The sequence below is a fragment of the Triplophysa rosa genome, linkage group LG22 (assembly GCF_024868665.1).
Source record: "Triplophysa rosa linkage group LG22, Trosa_1v2, whole genome shotgun sequence".
In the NCBI taxonomy this organism is placed as follows: Eukaryota; Metazoa; Chordata; class Actinopteri; order Cypriniformes; family Nemacheilidae; genus Triplophysa; species Triplophysa rosa.
In genome coordinates this window covers 16,215,976-16,234,751 of record NC_079911.1, presented here as the reverse complement: position 1 = coordinate 16,234,751, position 18,776 = coordinate 16,215,976, and the positions used below count along the sequence as shown (strand labels likewise).

General features: G+C 40.4%; 1 protein-coding gene across 2 annotated transcripts; it reads right to left on the bottom strand.

Moving 5' to 3' along the window:
• Positions 1–645: 645 nt before the first annotated feature.
• Positions 646–17,524, bottom strand: vezf1a (vascular endothelial zinc finger 1a). 2 transcript variants are annotated; one of them, XM_057321656.1, is made up of 6 exons: positions 17,421–17,524; positions 8,916–9,706; positions 5,952–6,021; positions 5,517–5,685; positions 4,077–4,112; positions 646–3,708 (listed from the first exon to the last, which is right to left on the bottom strand). In XM_057321656.1, the coding sequence occupies exons 1-6, from the start codon at positions 17,454–17,456 to the stop codon at positions 3,386–3,388; spliced, it is 1,425 nt and encodes a 474-aa protein (XP_057177639.1). In that variant the 5' UTR covers positions 17,457–17,524; the 3' UTR covers positions 646–3,385. The 2 variants fall into 2 exon arrangements, with proteins under 2 accessions (XP_057177639.1, XP_057177640.1); XM_057321657.1 differs by lacking the exon at positions 4,077–4,112.
• Positions 17,525–18,776: the final 1,252 nt, after the last annotated feature.

Here is an 18,776-nt window from a genome sequence, read left to right as displayed (position 1 = left end):
ATTAAACCCCGGGCTGATTGTATTGGGATCCCGGGGGCGCGTCACGCCTGATCAAATGATGCGGCAAGCGTGAGGCCGTGAACGCGCACCAATGGAGCCAATGCACATGGAAATGAGCCCTAACGACCAATATGAGATTTCTCGAAGAAATAAAGGCAGCACATGAGATTAGGGACCGGGGTGGGGGAAGGGAAGATTTGAACAGGGCCAGATGGAGAGCCGTGAATTAGAGATGAAAAAGGATTTGGGGGGGGGGGGGGGGTGAGGATCATGCACATTGAGAAACCATTTACTTAGTTTAAGTTTTGTTGATGTGAAACTGTTGGTGTTGAGCAGATTTGTAGACCGAGAGTGACTTCTAGTGCGTTTCTATTGGCCATGGCTGATTTCCAGACATACAGATAACGTTAGACTTCCAGCAAGATATCTTACATGGGATCCAGATGTCAGAAGTTGGTATTTCCATGATATTTAAACATTTTCCATCACTGAAACCGGGTCAAATCTGTTCAAACCATCATTAAAATAGTTATACGATACAAAATCTAACAGAAACATGATCCGTTTTTCAATGCAAAAACAACAAAAATTGCATGCACATGAATTATTATTGTGAACAAACAGAACTGCACCAGTCATGTTTTACAGTTTACTTTTATTTAGACAACCCAAATAAAAGGCACATAAAACATTGCTCATGTTTACATAAGTATTTCTGACAAACTTACATTTAAAAAAAATGTAGGAATGTTTTTTTTCTTTTCTGCTACTCAGAAAGCCTAGTCTTCGTATATACAAAATTACCATTGTTAATGTACTAATACAAAAGTTTTATAAAAGGTTATTCTGCTCTTTTTCGCTCACGTGTCTATCTGTACTCTAAGATTCTTCCAGCTAAACAGTTCTGTACAAACATATACATTCAACCGCTTTCACAGGGGCTCCAAAATCATTCAGTCCAACAACTGAATTAAAACGACATCAGACTCAATAATAAAATGTTCACTTCATTGGATTTCATTAATTGGTTTGAAATTGGCAAACAAAAGAGGCAATTGCAATGCATCTACTAAAGAAATGCATCGACATGCTTTCTCATTCTCCAACAAACTAAGGATAGATGCTTTGTTCTGGTGTGATGGGAGAATAAAATGCTTCACATACACACATGGGTTCATCGTGGTTGACCAGGAAAAAACATCTTCCGGAGTCTCAGTTCGGGCGAGGACGGCATCCGTTCACAAACCTCAGACCGTCTCACGCTTCACAGGCTGTGGCGGGAAATCTACCCATAAAACTAAATACAACTCAATCAAATATTTAGTGTTTTTAATTCGGGCTGTTCAACGATTAATCGCATCCAGAATAAAAGTTTGTGTTTATAATAATATATGCCTGTGCACTGTGCATGCTAGTTATGTATTTATAAACACATACACAAAGTATATATTTAAGAAAAAAATCATAAGAATTGATAAATATTTATATATAATTTAAATTATATATAAATGCAAATATTTCCTAAATATATACATGTTTGTGTTTATAAATACAAAATAAGCATACACAGTGCATAAATGTATATTATAATAAACACAAACTTTAAATCTGGATGCGATTAATCGTGATTAATCGTTGAACAGCCCTATTTTCAATGCAGCAATCTCTTCTCACTGGCATGAGCGAAGTATGTAGAGAAAGTGACTGAAGTAACGTACCTAAAATCAGTCAGGTGGGCTCTTGTTTTGACTCACAGCTCGCTCATTCTACTCGTTCTCACTAACACACAATTTTTAAACTCTAAACAGACCAGCATGTGACCAACACAGTGTAGAAATTTGGCCTGTAAACATTCATTATTTCAAGCGGAGGAACGGTTTTTTTACACTATATCTGTGGGCTTTAGCTACAGGAGAATACTATAAAACCACTATAGCAGATCAACGTTACTTATTTAAATGTAGTAATGAATAGGCGGCGCCGTCGATCAGGATGTGCCAACTGAGAGATGTCTTTCTACTTCCACTCACTAAACGAAAACTAAACCAAAAAGGTAAAATATTTACACACAAACATGAATGATTCGAGGGTCATGTCATGGGTTCCACACGCAGCCTTTAAAAAAGGAAAACATGGAAATTAATACAATTTTACCGGACTACTCTCTGCACACTTCCTGAGCAGAATTAATAAGAACAGGGTTATAAAATACTTTCACCTACAAACTAACTTAAACCTTCATGGTGCATCAACGCAGGCCTCAAATTATTTTATAAGCTGGTTATCGAACACTCGCAAGTACTGTCGCAAATGTGCTATAAACGCAAGCATCTAGGATGACTTACTTTCTTCTGCAGAACACAGAAGAAGATAATTTGAAGAATGTTGGTAACCGAACAACATTGGCCCCCATTGACTTCCATTGTATGGACACAAAATCTCTTGAGACATTTCTTGAAATATCTTCTTTTGTGTTCCACAGAAGAAAAAGTCTCATAAGTCTGTCTGGCACAATGTTGGCTTCTTTACAACACTGGGCTCCCAAAAATGCCCTTGTGAGTCACACTTTGGTGATGTAACGTTGCTTAGACTGTGGGGTAGTAGTCGGCTTCAAAGTCCACACCAGGCATAAAGGTTCGTGGAGGGCACATAATTGTGGGCATGGAAACGCACGTATACTTTACAGACACACAGGTCATGCATATCAAAATATTCACTCATTAGATAATACTGACTCTTTAGGGAAATGCGTTCAGTGCAAGACTCTTTTCTCTACTCCTTAAGAAAAATAAAACCTATGACACCGTAAAAATAGCCACGTAAACAATAAGAGAACAAAGACGCCCTCTGCTCACAGAATAAAATAACAGCTGTAAACAGTGTCGTGACAAACACTATTCATAAAGAAAACAAAACGCGTTCACAACTGATGGTCAGACAACTGTACCTCAGCAAAAGTCCCTCACACACATCTGTGAAAAATCCAAATAAAACGCTCGTTTACAAAAAATAAAGGAAAAAATCATCTCTCCCAATGGAAGCAGTTGTCCCTGTCGGACTCATTTCCTTAAATACTGATAGCAGGTAACGCCTCCATAAAGTAGGATAATCCATCGGCACTCTGCTCATTAAAAAAAAAAAAGTTCAAAGATGCACGTCAATTATTGCATTTGTCTATAAAAACTTGTGAAATGCCCTGCTACCGAGCTCACCATGTGCAGAAAACGCAATGGTACAAGTTCAGAAATCCATGGATGGTAAATCAACCCAGGCAAATCTTCCTAGTGTTGAGTGATGGGATGTCTCACACCACATGGGCGTCAGGGGTCAGTGTGAAAGTCAAATGGAGGTCAGGACAGAAGGCTGGTCGGTTCACAGTCCGCTTCTACCAGGGCGGAGAAGACGGCAAGACCTGGGACAGGAAGGGCATGCTGTCCATGGATCTCATGGCGATGTTGAGCGGGGTGGCGATGTTCATGGACATGGGCGTGGAGATGGCCATGGGATGGGCGATGTTCACGGGCCCGGTGATGGTAACCGGGTGCTGCAGGCTGACGGGAGATGTGATGTTAACAGTGTTGGTGGAGATGTTCATCTGGGCTGCTATGGTAACGGAGTGGCTGGTGTTGCCACGGTTCATCGCCGTGGTGATGGGGGCTGTGGCTGTGACCGGTGTGGAAGAGCCAGAACTGCAAACATCAGTGTTGTCTGTTGAGTAAAGAGAGAGAGCTCGTCATTGTAAATGAGAACTGGTTCTCAATTGACTTACCTGGTTAAATAAAGGTGTAATAATAAAGATCAATTAGCGTGTTGAGGGTTTGTGTGTATTGTGCTCCCAAACTCTCTGGTGTCTAGACTGATGTGTCATATTTATTTGTAATATACGGCCTCTTTGTTAAGGATTAGCTTCACCTATCAGCTGATTGGCTGGGGCTGCCAATTACATTTTTAATGTTTGTGACATCACCTAGATGACCCTGTAAATACATGCCAGCATTTGGGATTGAACTTTCGACTTTAGTTGAATTGTGTGTGTATCTACTGTTCCACCTGGGGTTGTTTTGTTTCATTTTTACCTTTTCGGAGCCCTGAGTGGTTCCACTGCCAGTCTCCTATTTAGAAACAGATAGAGGGTTATGACGGGCAGGCAGCTGCCTGCAGTGATGCATCATGGGATGCTTTTCATTCAACATGAATTCAGACATAACTATCATTTCTAAATCGTAATAGATGTAGGCCTCTTGTTCCAATTCAAGGGAGAATTGAAAAAATATAAAAACAGACAATTTATCAATGTAAACACAACAAACATAAAATATTGAGCTAGTAACTAATAATGGAGCTAAAGAGAGGGAAGATGTGATAAGACTAAACTACATGTCAGAAACGGATGGATCATGACTGTTTTAGAGGTGAATCAATGGGGTAATTAATAAATTTGTTCATTCAGAGAACAAATAATTCGGAAAAAACACAGGATTTACAAAAGTGGGAAACACAATGGGACCTAGCACTGAATAGCACACTTCAAATATGCTGAGACCTTGTGTAGAGTTAAAATTAGTGCCGTTTAATCGATTACAAAATGAAATTAGTTTTTGTTTATATAATACATGTGTGTGACATGTATATTTACTGTATATAAATGCACGCACACACATACATGTGTATATACTATAACAAATACTTGTTGTAATGTATATTTAAATATATTATAGGCTTTATATATTTATATTTCAATTAATCACGATTTGACAGCACTAGCAAAACATCCCAGTTGGGCCTGTATAATTCGACAGGTTGAGGTTCATGCCCACCATATGCCATTTGTTTGTTAGCAATATGTGGACGCTAACTAAACTTGGTAAACAACAAACTATCATAGCCCTTACACAAAACAAATGACCGAAACTTGTGTGGAGCTGACAGCAACTTAAAATGCAAGCTAAATGCGTCAGTACCAAGGTTGTGATTCGTAAATGTCATAATAATACAAAGGTGGTGTTATCATAATAATGTAAACTGCTTAGGTTAGCTAACATGTTAGCAATAGCAGTCAAAAATGCTTGTGTAAAAATATATATTTTTTTCTATTAGAGACGACGTTAAAACAACAATAACACAATAAAGAAACAACGTCAAAACAGCTACGGCATTGTCCGGAACGGTGCAATAAAATACAGCATTATAATCTCAGCTGGGAACATGTTTCCAGATCAGTAAGTCTGAGGAAACTGGTTTGTGGTACTAAATAAGAAGCAAAAACTCTGAACTGGGCCTCTGTAACACCAGAATAAGTGGAACAGCCTGAGGACGGAGTCACCTCTAATAAACCAGAGAATTTGGGAGCTGACGAGACAGCAAAGAGCTCTGAGATTCAGAAGAAGGAGGACAGAATGAACAGAGTATTAGTAGAATGATGTCAGCACTAGGTATATGAGCCACCCGGAGGGGTGGGCAGAGTCGTCATCCGGGCTGGTTGCGGATTGGCCGTCGGGGCGGCCAATCACAATTACCTTTGTTACAGACGTTGTTGTGGAAGTTGCTCTGGCCGTGTGTTTTTAAATGGCTGGTGATGTAGGCGGCGCTCAGCATCTTTCCGCAAACGTTGCAGGTCACTTTCCCCTCGTGTCGTATCATGTGCGACCGAAGTCTATCTTTGGTGGCGAAGGCTGATGTACAGGCCTGCAATGGACATGAGAAACACAACGTCATTAATAACAAGCCAATCTGACAGCTGTGATTGCATTGATACACATTTTCCAGACACCTTCATCTCCAAAGAGATTCACAGTACATGCAGCAGTGCTTTGGTTAATGGTGGGTTGGGGTTTAAACCTACTATCTTTCAATTATCAGCACAGATATTTAAGCACTAAGCCATACCAGTTACTCAGATCTCTGTAGAAGCTCAATTGCTTTCATTCAAATAAACAGGTTCTGATTCTTACCGTTACTTGGCATTTAAAAGGTCTCTCCGATGAATGAACATGCTTCACATGGCAGCTGAGATGGTCTGGCCTGTGAAGATAAAACAGTTTAAGATCTTCATTTCTGTAACAAAGCCACTTGAGTTGAACAGCTCAAATGATAAATTATTATATTATAAATTAAAGGAGCAATGTGGACATTGTTGCGGCATCTAGTGGTGAGGTTGGGAATTGCAACCAACGGCTCACTCCACCCCTTCCTTTCGAAGAACTACGGTGAATGAATGAGGCATTTATATAGCGCTTTTCTGTGTATTGCTGTACACCCAAAGTGCTTCACAATCATATGAGGGGGGTCTCTCCTCAATCACCACCAGTGTGCAGCATCCACCTGGATGATGCGACGGCCGCCACAGTACATCGGCGCCAGTGCGCTCACCACACACCAGCTATAGGTGGAGAGGAGAGAGAGAGCCAATTCAGAGGGTGGGGATTATTAGGAGGCCATGATTGACAAGGGCCAGTGGAGGGGATCTGGCCAGCACACCGGGGTTACACCCCTACACTTTATGAGAAGTGCCATGGGATCTTTAATGACCACAGGGTGGCTGACAGAGGACAAACATTTCGCCACGTTTTCGCTTCTTTGCCAATTGAGATGACGTATTTATGAAACACACTCTGTAGAGCAGTTTGTCCATTTAGGGCGACTGCAGAAACAACATTGTGAATTCCATGTCAGGGGACCCGCGGTGTATGTAGATAGCAATAGCTCATTCTAAGGTAATAAAAACATAACGCTTCATTATGTAAGGTCTTTATACACCTCTGAAGACATGGTTCTGTCAAAGAATCCTCCAAAAAAATAACCATTGGACCTTTAAATAGTAACATCAACACAAAGGTGGCAAAAGTTGTTATCCTGTAAAGGTAAAACTTATGGAATTCTTTCATATAGCGCAATTCGGAACAACACAACAAAGTGTGAAAACAAGCCAGCAGGGAAGGGGGAATAATCCAACCCAGATCCAGTAAATGTGAATTTGACACGACTTTCAAAGACTCTGTCTGCCAAAAGAGGGCTGTTTTGTGCTCAGGTGGCATTCTCAGAAACAGTCAGAGCTCTAAATACAGCTCTTTTTCATCTCTGTGCTTTGACTTGTGTTGCTATTCCTGAAATTAATCCTCCGATTAATTATTAGTCACGCATTGGCGGTAACAGAAATAGGATGCAGACAGGATGCCTCTGTGACGCAACTTCTCTGTTTAAAGGGATAGTTCACCTAAAAATGAAAATTCTTTCATTATTCACTCATCCTTATGTTGTTCCCAACTTTATTTTATATGCACAACACAAAATAAGATATTTTGAAGAACGTTGGTAACCAAACAATATTGGCCACCATTGACTTCAATTGTGTGAATACAGAACCAGACATTTCTCAAAATATCTTCTTGCCAAGGAAGAGTCACTTACAGGTTTGAACAACATATGGGGGAATAAATGATGACAGATTTTTATTTAACCGAGCCCAAAAAGTTGTTATAAGACGAGCTTGGACCGACTTCCAAAGCAGCCGTGTGTATGAGGCCCCTGAGTGACTCAAAGGAAACCCCAGTGCTGATCCTCTAAGACAGAACAAACAGGAGGGAAAAAAGGAATAACAGCGGAACAAGGCCCCCCCTCTGTTCACGCAGACCCTCGGCATGCTGAGCTCTACAAAGGCAGCCAGTCAGATCCATTCACAGCAACTATAAATCAGCCAGCGGCAGCCAATAGGAACGAGACGACATTAACATCATCAGAACAGCAGATGGTGGATTCGGCTCGAGCTTTGAACACATATTTTAAGAGACAGTATTAAACACACTGACATCATCACAATCAGCCTGAGCTTTGTGTTGGATGAAAAACGATCTTAAACACGTATCATCTGTCGTCATTTTTAGCACCATTTAGAAAGATGAAAATCTGTGAGATTGTGAATAAGAAATTAATTGTTGTTCAGAATCAGTTTCATTTTTCAAACAAACCGCTTTTAGTTTTACTAATGTACAGAACACTAGGCTAAAATCCTTGCTATTGAAACTAAAGCGTCACAGCAACTTAAGCCGAGCTGACACTACGGGACTGCGAGACTACTTGAATTGCTATGGCGCTTACACTACTCAACAAGGTTTCTTGTCATCCTTCATCTTCTTGTTGTAGCAGCACGGACACTACACAACACAACACAACGCAGACAAAGTGCGCTAACAACAAGATTTTGGTCAAGGACCAACAGCGAAAACACCTCCCACATCGTGAACACTTCTAGTTTGATGGTGGATGGCAAATGAGTTGTTGGTGCGTTTACGCCATCCACTGGAATGGAGCGTGAAACACTGAAGTGTTTTTAAAGTGTTTTCTATATTCCATTATACAGACTTGTTGCTTTAGGATAGTTTAAAATAGCTTTATGTCTGTTATACTGGCCACTTAACACGCTCTGTAATTTTAATGAATATATGCCAGCAGTTTTTAATTCCACCACGCAATAATTTGACACAAACCTTCTGCGCTGTGATTCCACAGTGTCACACACAACGAGATCACTTGGAGATCATATCAAACAGGTCTGAAAATATAGTAGCTTCTGGGATAGCTCAAGACAGGTCCAGATCACGTTGCTGACCTGCTTATACTTAACGAGCTTCCGCGACCGAAACAAGCACCGATTTGGCCGCGATCCGGAGGTTTTGTCACAGACCTTAGAAATCTGTCCGCGATAGCAAAATTCAGCCAAAAATCACGTAGCGTGAGCTTGCGATTAGTTGTGAATTTGTGATTTGATGCACAAATACTGACCCAAAAAAACAACACTGCTTAAAAATAAATATACAATATGAAATAGATTCATACATGTTAAATAATTCTTATGATTATATTCTATATTGCATAGAACTCACTGATTATTTTTGTATAAGAGCAAATTTTTCACATACCTCGAGAAGCCCTTTCCGCACACGGAACAGACATACGGTTTGTGCACACCTCCATCGTGCGAGCGTACGTGGTACGTCATGCGATCTTTTCTCTTGAAACGCTGCTGGCATATGGGACACTCGAACGGCTTTTCGTCCGAGTGTGACAACTTGTGGCGGTTCAGGTGATAAACATCCCGGAAAGCTTTTCCACACATTTCGCAACCGTGATTCTTCTTCACGGGCTTGGGGGGCTTTTTGGGGGCGCTGTGCTGGGTCACATTAGACATGGACGACATGGACGACATGGACGACATGGACGACAGGGACATGACGGTGGATGCGGAGGATGTAGAGGTGGTCGCCGTGGAAAACATCCCGGCGACGGTGGAGATGTAGGAGGGGTCTCCCGAGGTCTCGCGAGGCATCGTGGAGATGAGCGAAACCATGGTGGGTGCCGCTTGTGCCGTCTTTTTGGGTCTGGATACCATTTTGATGCCGGTGTGGCAGGACTCGTGGCGTCGCAGGTGGTAACTATCACGGAAGGCTTTGTTGCAGTAACCGCAGATGAACGGCGTTTTGCTCTTGTGCTCCTTCTTGATCATGGGCATCGGGGCACCGGCATTCCCGCCCCCTCCTCCGCCCACCCCGCTGACTACGTTGTCCTTGAGGAGCTCAGCGACGCTTACGGGGGGTTTGTGGTCCAGCAGAATGGGCATCACAGGTTTTTGGTCGGGTGGCTCAGAGTTGAGAAGAGGCAGCAGGCTATTCGGAGCTACCTGGTGCTGGTGGTGAAGGGCTTCATTAGCCTGCTGCAAGAATAGGACAGAGATGTTAAAAAACAAGTATGCTCAGTATGCTTATTTGATCAAATATTATACATTTTTGTCAGGACTAACACCACGCCAGCCTGGAAAATTTTGGTTGAAAATGTTCTAATTCTTAAATATTGTTCTTTACAGTTGTTCGTTTTTATCTTAATAGATTTAATATATTAATACATTCTTTAAAACTTAATAGATTTTATTGCTTTGTTGTTCTTTATATTTGTGTTCTTTAATTTGCATCTTAATACATTTTTATTTATAACTATCTTAATTGTTTATACTTGAACATTTACGTTTTTGTTTGTTTTTTAGGAGTTGTCATACATGTGATTAAGAGGACAAAACTGAAGTTGTTCAAAGGATTCTGTAACACAATACAATACCGTGATAATATCGCTGATCGTTAAAATTAATAATTAACTGATCGTTAAAATTTTGACCGGTTAATACTATCAGTTAAACGATTTAAAAGGTATGTTTATTTTAAGTTAAATAATATTAATAATATAATAATTTAATAATACGTTTTTAAATGACTATTAAATCGTACATGCTTTTAGTTTTCTGTATGGTGAAAGAAAAACATGCTAATCATTAACTCATGGAGCGTGCAGACGTGTGCGACTAGTGGTGTAAATGCCCACCGAAACCGATTAAAATCCAATCACACAAGTCACTTGACGAAACAGGACACGTGTAATTCATCTGATTGTTGAGGCCACCTTTGTCAGGGCTTTACTCCTCCTAACGGAGTGCCACTGGCAGCCTTGCTCAAGTTCTTTGTTTTAAATGTAGACACGGGACAATCGCGCTCACAATGCGCTGTGACATTCTCTGTCTTCCCGGCTCAGCAAAGCTAATAGCGGAGCTACTGCAAGGGAATTTCGGTGCTAGCCATCAATTTATCCTTTACATAAACTTATCTCATGGATGCTTAGCATCGGCTGCCCGTGCGCTTTGGAGAAGAAAACGGCACAACCGGTGGTTTCCCTGCCTTCTTTTAGACGTGATGTAAAAATGCGAATGTGAAATATGAATAAGTAAAAAATAATGTTTGTATTTTGAGTGGTATAGCAGATCGGATTTATATATGTTTAGCTAAGACTGGCTGGTGGAAAGCAAATGTGACGCGCATCCCGAGGTGTTATCTCTACATTCCCGGGACATCCGTGCCATCTGAAAGGGTGTTTTCTGCCTCGGGTCTAATTGTCAACAAGCTCCAGACTGTCACCACAACACGTAAACATGTTACTTTATTAAATAAAAACTCCAAGCTTTGGATTGAGGTAGGCCTGCTATTTTTATTTGATGAAAAAACTTTCTGACGGATATAGGCCGGTTCTTCTGAGTTTTCGATTTGTCAAATTTGGTTAATTAATTCATTTTTTTCTTGCCTGTTTATTTTATGCTTTGGATTTATATATTATTTTAGTTTTTCTCCATTCTCCAAAACGCCGCAGGTTCGTGAAAATGTGATAATATGTGAATGCAGGTGCTGTTGTTGATGTATTCGTTATGCTGCTGTTTGCATGTTAAAATAAATCTGTGAAATTTTTTTTGTATATTTAACATGTCACAGACCCTCGTCAACTGTAGCTGCATCTCATTTCGAAGTCTGCATCCTCCGGATGTCGCATGCGAAGGCATATGCGGCGGACAAACGCGACCTCGGGGGACGCAGCCTTCGAAATGAGACGCAGCATGTATTTTTTTAATTCCAATTTATTATTAGAATCTTATCGGTTAACGGTTAATGTTCGGATAACGAGTGTCGGTTCTCGGTTAGGGAAATTAACCAAAATGAACATCCCTATCACAAACCTACACTCTGAATAAATGCTGGGTTATTCTTAACCAAGGGTTGGGTCAAAAAACCAGACACTGGGTTAAATTAACCCCAAAAATGTTTATATTTGAGATTTGACCCAACAAAGCGTTTTGGGTTGAAACAACCAAGAAAACATACATGGGTTAATTTATTAACAGTTGGGATGGTACCTTTTGACCCAGCCAACACTTGAAAAAACAAAGCATTTTTTAGTGTAGCGTTCAATGTAACAGGAAAACACACAATTTCCTTTTTTTAAAGGACTTAAATTTAGACTTATTTACAATTGAAATATATAAAGTAACAAGAAAATGCACACTTAAAAACATAAATAGGTTATGTCTAGATCTTGTCCAGGGATTCCTGCAGCTCAGTTTGTAGATCATTGCATGAACAGTGCATGGGTTCCATCCCAAGGAACACACATACTGATAAAATGTATAATTTAAATGCCTTTAATACCTTTAAATGCAAGTTGCTTTGGATAAAAGCATCAGCCAAATGCATAACGCTAATGCAGCACTGCTGGAAAATAGTTGTGATTTATTGATAAATGATTGCATTGCAACAGCCCTAGTTGACACCAAATCATAATTTACTTAATAGAGAGAGAGAGAACCATCTATTTGATACAAAGATGTGTGAGCGATATCAATGGACCACACAGCAGGTTTAATGGCAGTGAGCTCAACACCTCTGTTGTGCCAGAACATTACGACTCTGACCTCTGTAATACATCACTATTCTATAGGCCGTCTGAGTTAAAAGTGTTCTGCGTTCCGCACTTCCGCCAGCCTGTGGGATGACTAACGATGAGCAGAGGTTGAGGAATGAACACACACACACACACACACACACACGTTACATACATGCACACACACTCAAACGCTGGACAGCTGGCAAGAAGAGGCACTCCATTCAAAAATAGAAAAAACCCATCTCATTAAATCAAATGAGTCAAGCTTCCCCACTCCAAGCACAAAACTTTACGCTGGGCTAATGATTAGATTCCGAACTCATTCAATATGATTCACGTAGTTATTAAAAAGTGTCATTTGGAGCCCAAACTAATGACACGGATCCGGTGATTACGCAGCAGTCGTGATAGAGCGCACGCCAGTACACGAGTACAGAAAACGCTGCTGAAGAATCTAAATCTGTCCGATGTAAACCGATCTGCCGACACGCTCCTGCTTCGTCATGTGACTGCGAAATTAATCGTATCTGAAAAGAGATGATTCAGCGGGACGGGGCCTGCGAACGAAACTACACAGGCTTCAACTGAGAGAACAGAAGAGAGAAGTATTTGACGGGGGAGCATTTTACAATGTGGGTCAGCGAATTGTATTTCTGAAATCGAAACGGGACCCACGTGTCTAAAATTCTCCATACCCCACAGTCCTAACAACAGAGGTGGGTGTTTGTTTGTTTGTTTGTTTGTTTACTAAAGCTTCTGGGAAGCCGGAACGGCACGCTTCAGTTCTCTCTTATATCAACATCAAGTCAAGTGTATGAAATTTGTTTGCACATCAACTCTCCATCAGAACCACCTGCACCAGCGGACGCCGATTTCTGCCACCTTTAACATACCGTCCCACCAAAACAAACATCCCATCACGTCAGGACAAAATAAGAGGAGACAGACTACACAGCGATCACAAATCTGCTAAAACGAATTGGATGCTGGCAGAAACACTCGTCTTGCACCCCTTAAGAGAACTAATAAGTGCAGCAACCTAGTAAACTATTCACCCGCTATTGATGTTCAATGGAGCATCCAAAACATGCACAGCCCCCACAAACCCAGAAACAGCCCCAACGCAGCTCAGCAAAGCCCTTAACCACCCCACATCTAATGAGCAAGAATCTTACATGGATTTCAATCCGGAACAGTGAGTCAACGAGAGGTCAAGGCGGTGTTATTAGGGCTTGACCCCGGAGGCCTGTGTCTTCCTGTGCCTTGGTAAACCGTCAAGACCTGTCATTTCTCATAGTTAAGAGAAATGCACACAAACACACATAGGCTTGAAGGAATGGGGATGGATGACTAGTCCCCCAACAAATTATTTCATTATGTTTGCACTCAAAGGGATACTTCACCCAAAAATGAAAATTCTGTCATCATTTACTCACCTTCGAGTTGTTCCCAATCTGTATAAATTCTTTGTTCTGATGAACACAGAGAAAGATATTTGGAAGAATGCTTATAACCTGACAGATTTTCCCCCCCATTGACTACCATTGTAGGAAAAATTATTTTATAAATTTTTGTTCTGCTGAACACAAAAGAAGACATTTGGAAGAATGTAGGACATACAAACACTTTTGACTACCATTGTATTTTTTCCTACTATGGTAGTCAATGGGGGCAAAATCTGTCTGGTTTTAAGCATTCTTCCAAATATCTTATCTGAAATTCATACAGACTGGGAATAACTCGAAGGTGAGTAAATGCTGACAGAATTTTCATTTTTGGGTGAAGTATCCCTTTAAGCCACCAATATAATAGTTGTTTGCCAAAATGGATGTATATCTATAGACTTAAAGGGATAGTTTGCAACCCCCCAAAATTTACTCATCATTTACTTACCCTCATGTCATTTCAAACCTGTATGACTGACTGACTTCTGAAGAACACAAATTAAAATAGTTTGAGGAGCCCACGGACATTGGACCCCGTTGACTTTAATTGTATGGACATAAAACCGCTGAGACATTTCTCAAAATATCTTCTTTTGCGGTCCACAGAAGAAAGTCAAGTCATGATGTAAATGAGCCTTAAAGCATTAAAATAGTTAAAACTAACAAACAAGTAGTTAATAGTAAATAATTTAAAACGTGTCTACTGTTGTTTCCACACCCTAGGAAACACTTCTTACTATACTGAGTTCCTCTGTACCATCTAAAAACTAGTCAATATAAAACAAATGTGTAATAAGAAACGAGAAATGCTGTTTTTCTCTCCAGATGCTGCAATAAAGAGGACGCCACAATTAAGATGCTGCGCTCTCCTGCAATCACAGAGAGGGCGAGGTTAAATACCTGACCTCTTGCATTCAGCGTCATCCATCCATCTCGCGGGCCTGACCGCCGCGGACGCAGGACAAGAAAAATGAACGCTACTTATTTCATCTGCTCTATTGTGACGGACACGAATCTGAGCAGGGATGCCCTCGCGGAGACGCAGGGGGTCTTTGTGCAGGAGTCTCGTCTGATTTGGTTCCTCTATTCATGAGGAGCACTGCATATCTCCACACACACACCTGCTCGTTCACTTCCTATAACATCCCAAGTTTCTGGGTACGTCTATGGGACGTCTGGGGCTGTGAGTCTAGACTGTGTGTGTGCACGCGCGAGAGTTTGTTAGTGTATATAACTTGCAAATGTGTGCGTCACAGAATGACTGCAGCCCTACTGCGTTTTCACGCCGCTCTAACAATTTTGATACAAATCGGCTCTGAAGGCTGAGGTCAGTGTAACGTAAATAACAGAAAACGAGTGCAGCGAGAGAATAAGGAGTTTTGAAAAGCCAGCGGTTGCACAATGGAGATCCCGCAACGGGCTCGGGTTGAATGCTGAAACACATGGTAATTCATCTTACACTAAATCTTTCTTAAATTTGAATTTGAAAAGAAACAGCAAAGAAGAAGTATTATTAAACTGGCAAAAAAAAAAAACATGACAAAAGAAACAGGGCGCTTGTGGGAAGGACAACAGCTCAGAACACACACAACCCAGCCGTTTACAACTATTAGACCCTTAGGGACAAAAACCCAGCACATAATCGCTCCTGCGGTTCACACATTTTCTCAGGCGCTCGAAGGTGGCGTTCTACTCTGACTTTTAAAGATGGCTCATCAATCCAGACTATCTGGATGTTTTCTTGCATTTTAGCTATAAAACAGCATTTTAAAACCCTCTTAGAAAAGTTACATCTTCAATATCAAAGGTAGTGAACCAGGCGATCCGTCATCTTTAAGAGCAATAATACGTAGTTCCTCTTATCCATTATGACTTTATAAAACACATCCTGGGATGAGTATCTCCAAGCAAACATTTCCACGCTGACTTATCCACTGAAGCACTGACTCCAAAAATATTCCTAAAATGAGCAATCCTTGTGTCTCAGACGGTCGGACGTCACCACTTTCATTCATCATAGACAGTTCCTTTGACTTAACATGAGAAGGAAACAAACAGGAACGAAAGTCCACATCTTTTCCTCCAGATTAAACTGAATGGTGCAGAGGGGACTTCATTTGATCAACAAACGAGGGACGTTTTTCATGAGTCAGTGACTCGTGAGTCATAAACCAGCCTCAGTTCGGTGATAAAAGGATTAAAGGAATTTACACTTTCTCCGGTCTACAGAAACCCCTTGAAAGACGACCACTGAATTAATGTGACTCACTCTCAGACTCACCGTTTCTCATGCTAGTAACTAAAGTTTACATCACATGCTTGACCATGATGCATCACAAAGACCCAGGCTGGATGTAGTAAATAAGTAAATAAGGATAAGTAAATGACGGCACCAAATACCCCCGACACAAGAATTTCTGACTGTGAACTGTACGTCACTACACGCAAGACAGCTGAGAAAGAGGTATTGAAAGACAAATAGAGTAAAAAGAGGAATAACATTATTAAAATGATAGAAACATACACGTCTCAAAAAGACTGCATGCGTCATATTTATTTAAAGGACAACAATTATTTCAATGACAAAACAACACAATAATATTTTGCACTTTCTGGGAATCAAACAAATCAAGACCAAGTTGTTTAACCAAATATTATAGAAAACTATTCATTCTTAATCAGCAACTCTGGATCTAGTCACATACTATATTGAATGATGTTGCTTACACTAGTAGGTTATTACAGAGTCTATAAACAACCTATAAAGAATACATTCAAAGTAGACAACCGTTCTGTGTTAACTATACAAAAACCCACCCAGCTCATGGATCAACAATGCATGCATCAACCCAGTTTATAAACCAATATATTGCCCCAGATTAACTATAGCCAGTACAAACAATAAGAACTCTTAAACAAACAATAAAAAACCGAAAAACTCTGTAAAACATCATGAGGAACAATGAATATTGTGATGATCACACAGAGAAATCCATTAATTCAACAGGACATTTAAAAGCTTAAGGATTCACTGAGCAAAAGTTAAAGAGGAAAAGCTAACGGTAAATCCTGGAGGATATAGGCGATTAAGTAGCCACACAAACACCTCATGAATTTCACTTTACATGTGAACTAATCCTCAAGGTTTGAATCGCTATAGTGGCTCATTATCTGTGTCTGACCCGGTCTGTCCCACAAACTCACTGATAGGGACAAACAGAGAAGTATAACGGGTTATATACAGATACTGACAAAAAAAGTCGGGAGATCTAAATAGATAGACTGCGGGGCAAAAACAGACTGGAAAAGAGGTAAATAAACTAACGTTGAGTAGACCGCGAGAGAGCGATCTAGAGAGGGAGAGGGAGGGAGAAATGGAGGCAGATATGGAGTAACAGAGAGAGATCTAAAGGAGGCGAGATAAAGTACATTACAAGGTAATGAGATAAACGAGTTATTAAAACAGATAAATGAAGGGATATCTGTACATAAAAATGATAGAGGGATATGCACGTAACGTTAAATAGATGGTTAGTAACGTTTAATCTAGGAGTGAGCGCAGCTGGGCGCCAGGAACTCATCTACTATTGTTTTGCTCCAACTGCTGAATTTCAAAAATCTCCGCTCATAAAGCCGTCTAAAGTAGACACACGGCCAGCACGAGTTGAGCGACGCGTAAAATGTGTGTGAGAGATACCGGGTGTGTGAATATGAGAGAGAGTTTCTCACCTGGAATAAGAAAGAGCTCCAGCTCTGCTCCATCATCGCGACTCACTCACAGAAACAAAGCGCTCAACATGGCAGAGCGAGACTTCCGCCACCCCGCGGTACACACCACACGCGAGATGGGGGAGGACAGTATCAGGCGGCGTGATTTACTGAATAAAATTCCTCTTATTGTTATAAGAGGCTAGTTAATGTACATGCTTTTCTGTTGTTTGCGACGTTATGTAGTATACGGATAATTTTGGTGTAGATGAAATTCAAATCTGAGTTTGTTTATTTTACGAGCGCCCCTATTTTTCGTCTCCTGTTTAATAGACTCTCGGGACGCTCGAAAACAGGAGAGAAGTTGATGAATAGCCCGCAACTGTCGCGAGACTAATCACAGTCGCTACACGAGACTACTGTGGGATTTATCTGCATCTACCAAACGTGTATTTTTTCTGCAGTGTTAAAAAGAACTAAATGATACGTCTATCATACGTACATCATAAATGTCAAGAAGAATCATTTGTCTGCGTGTAGATCTTTAATTACGTATCTAAACTGTAACCTCAGGCTCACGCATATGTTCGGAGCGGCTCTTAAAAACAAGGGAGGCAGAGCGAGACCGCAAACCTGTATGGGGATAGAGTTGTCTGCAAGATTATCAGCTTCGTATTAAGTTTCCCTTCCGTTTTTCAGAAATACTTTAGTCGTTGTTGTTGACTGGCTAAAGTTACCTAACAGGATTACAATTAACTGTATCTGTTTATAAACACACTCTTGCAGAAAGATGAACGAGTCGTGTTTGTTCTCATGAAATTAAGAGAAGCTCTAGTAAAACTCATGTTGCTATACTGACCATCTTTCTAAACGGATTATATTTGGGTACATCATATTGCCGGGAAAATGCCCTCTAAAAATAAGGGTTGATGGAGGATAAAAGCGAGGTATAATATATAAATATAAGAGGCTAGTTTGAAAGAAGCCATTTTCTGAAAATATTTTTTGGTTATTGCTTAAACATTTTTATTTTAAACATTTTTAGATTTAAGTTAGTTTGATCTGTACTTCTGGCATCTGTTTTTTTCTAGATGTAGTCAGAGTTCTTTGCTAGAAGCGTTTTATTATTTTCAGTTATAAACAAATAGGCAAAAACGTTTTACAAGTACAAAAGTTTGCTGTCCAGAGGAGGGCGCTATGACTCCAAAAATTACACAACCCAAATGAGCGACAAGAGAAGAGCTGTCATTAATAGCCAATATGTTTGTGAACTTAAGTGTTTATTCACAACAAGAGTAGGTGGTATGATTGAATTCTTAAAACAGGTATATATTAGATACTCGTATATAAAATATTCTCATTAGGTTGCAGCTTGCA

Excerpts from the sequence above, each read along its gene's own strand:
- vezf1a (XM_057321656.1), bottom strand. The coding sequence starts at position 17,456 with ATGATGGAGCAGAGCTGGAGCTCTTTCTTATTCCAG. Across the intron at positions 4,113-5,516 it reads CAACAACGTCTGTAACAAAG|GAGACTGGCAGTGGAACCAC; the intron begins GTAATTGTGATT and ends GTTTCTAAATAG. Across the intron at positions 3,709-4,076 it reads CCACTCAGGGCTCCGAAAAG|ACAACACTGATGTTTGCAGT; the intron begins GTAAAAATGAAA and ends TTTACTCAACAG.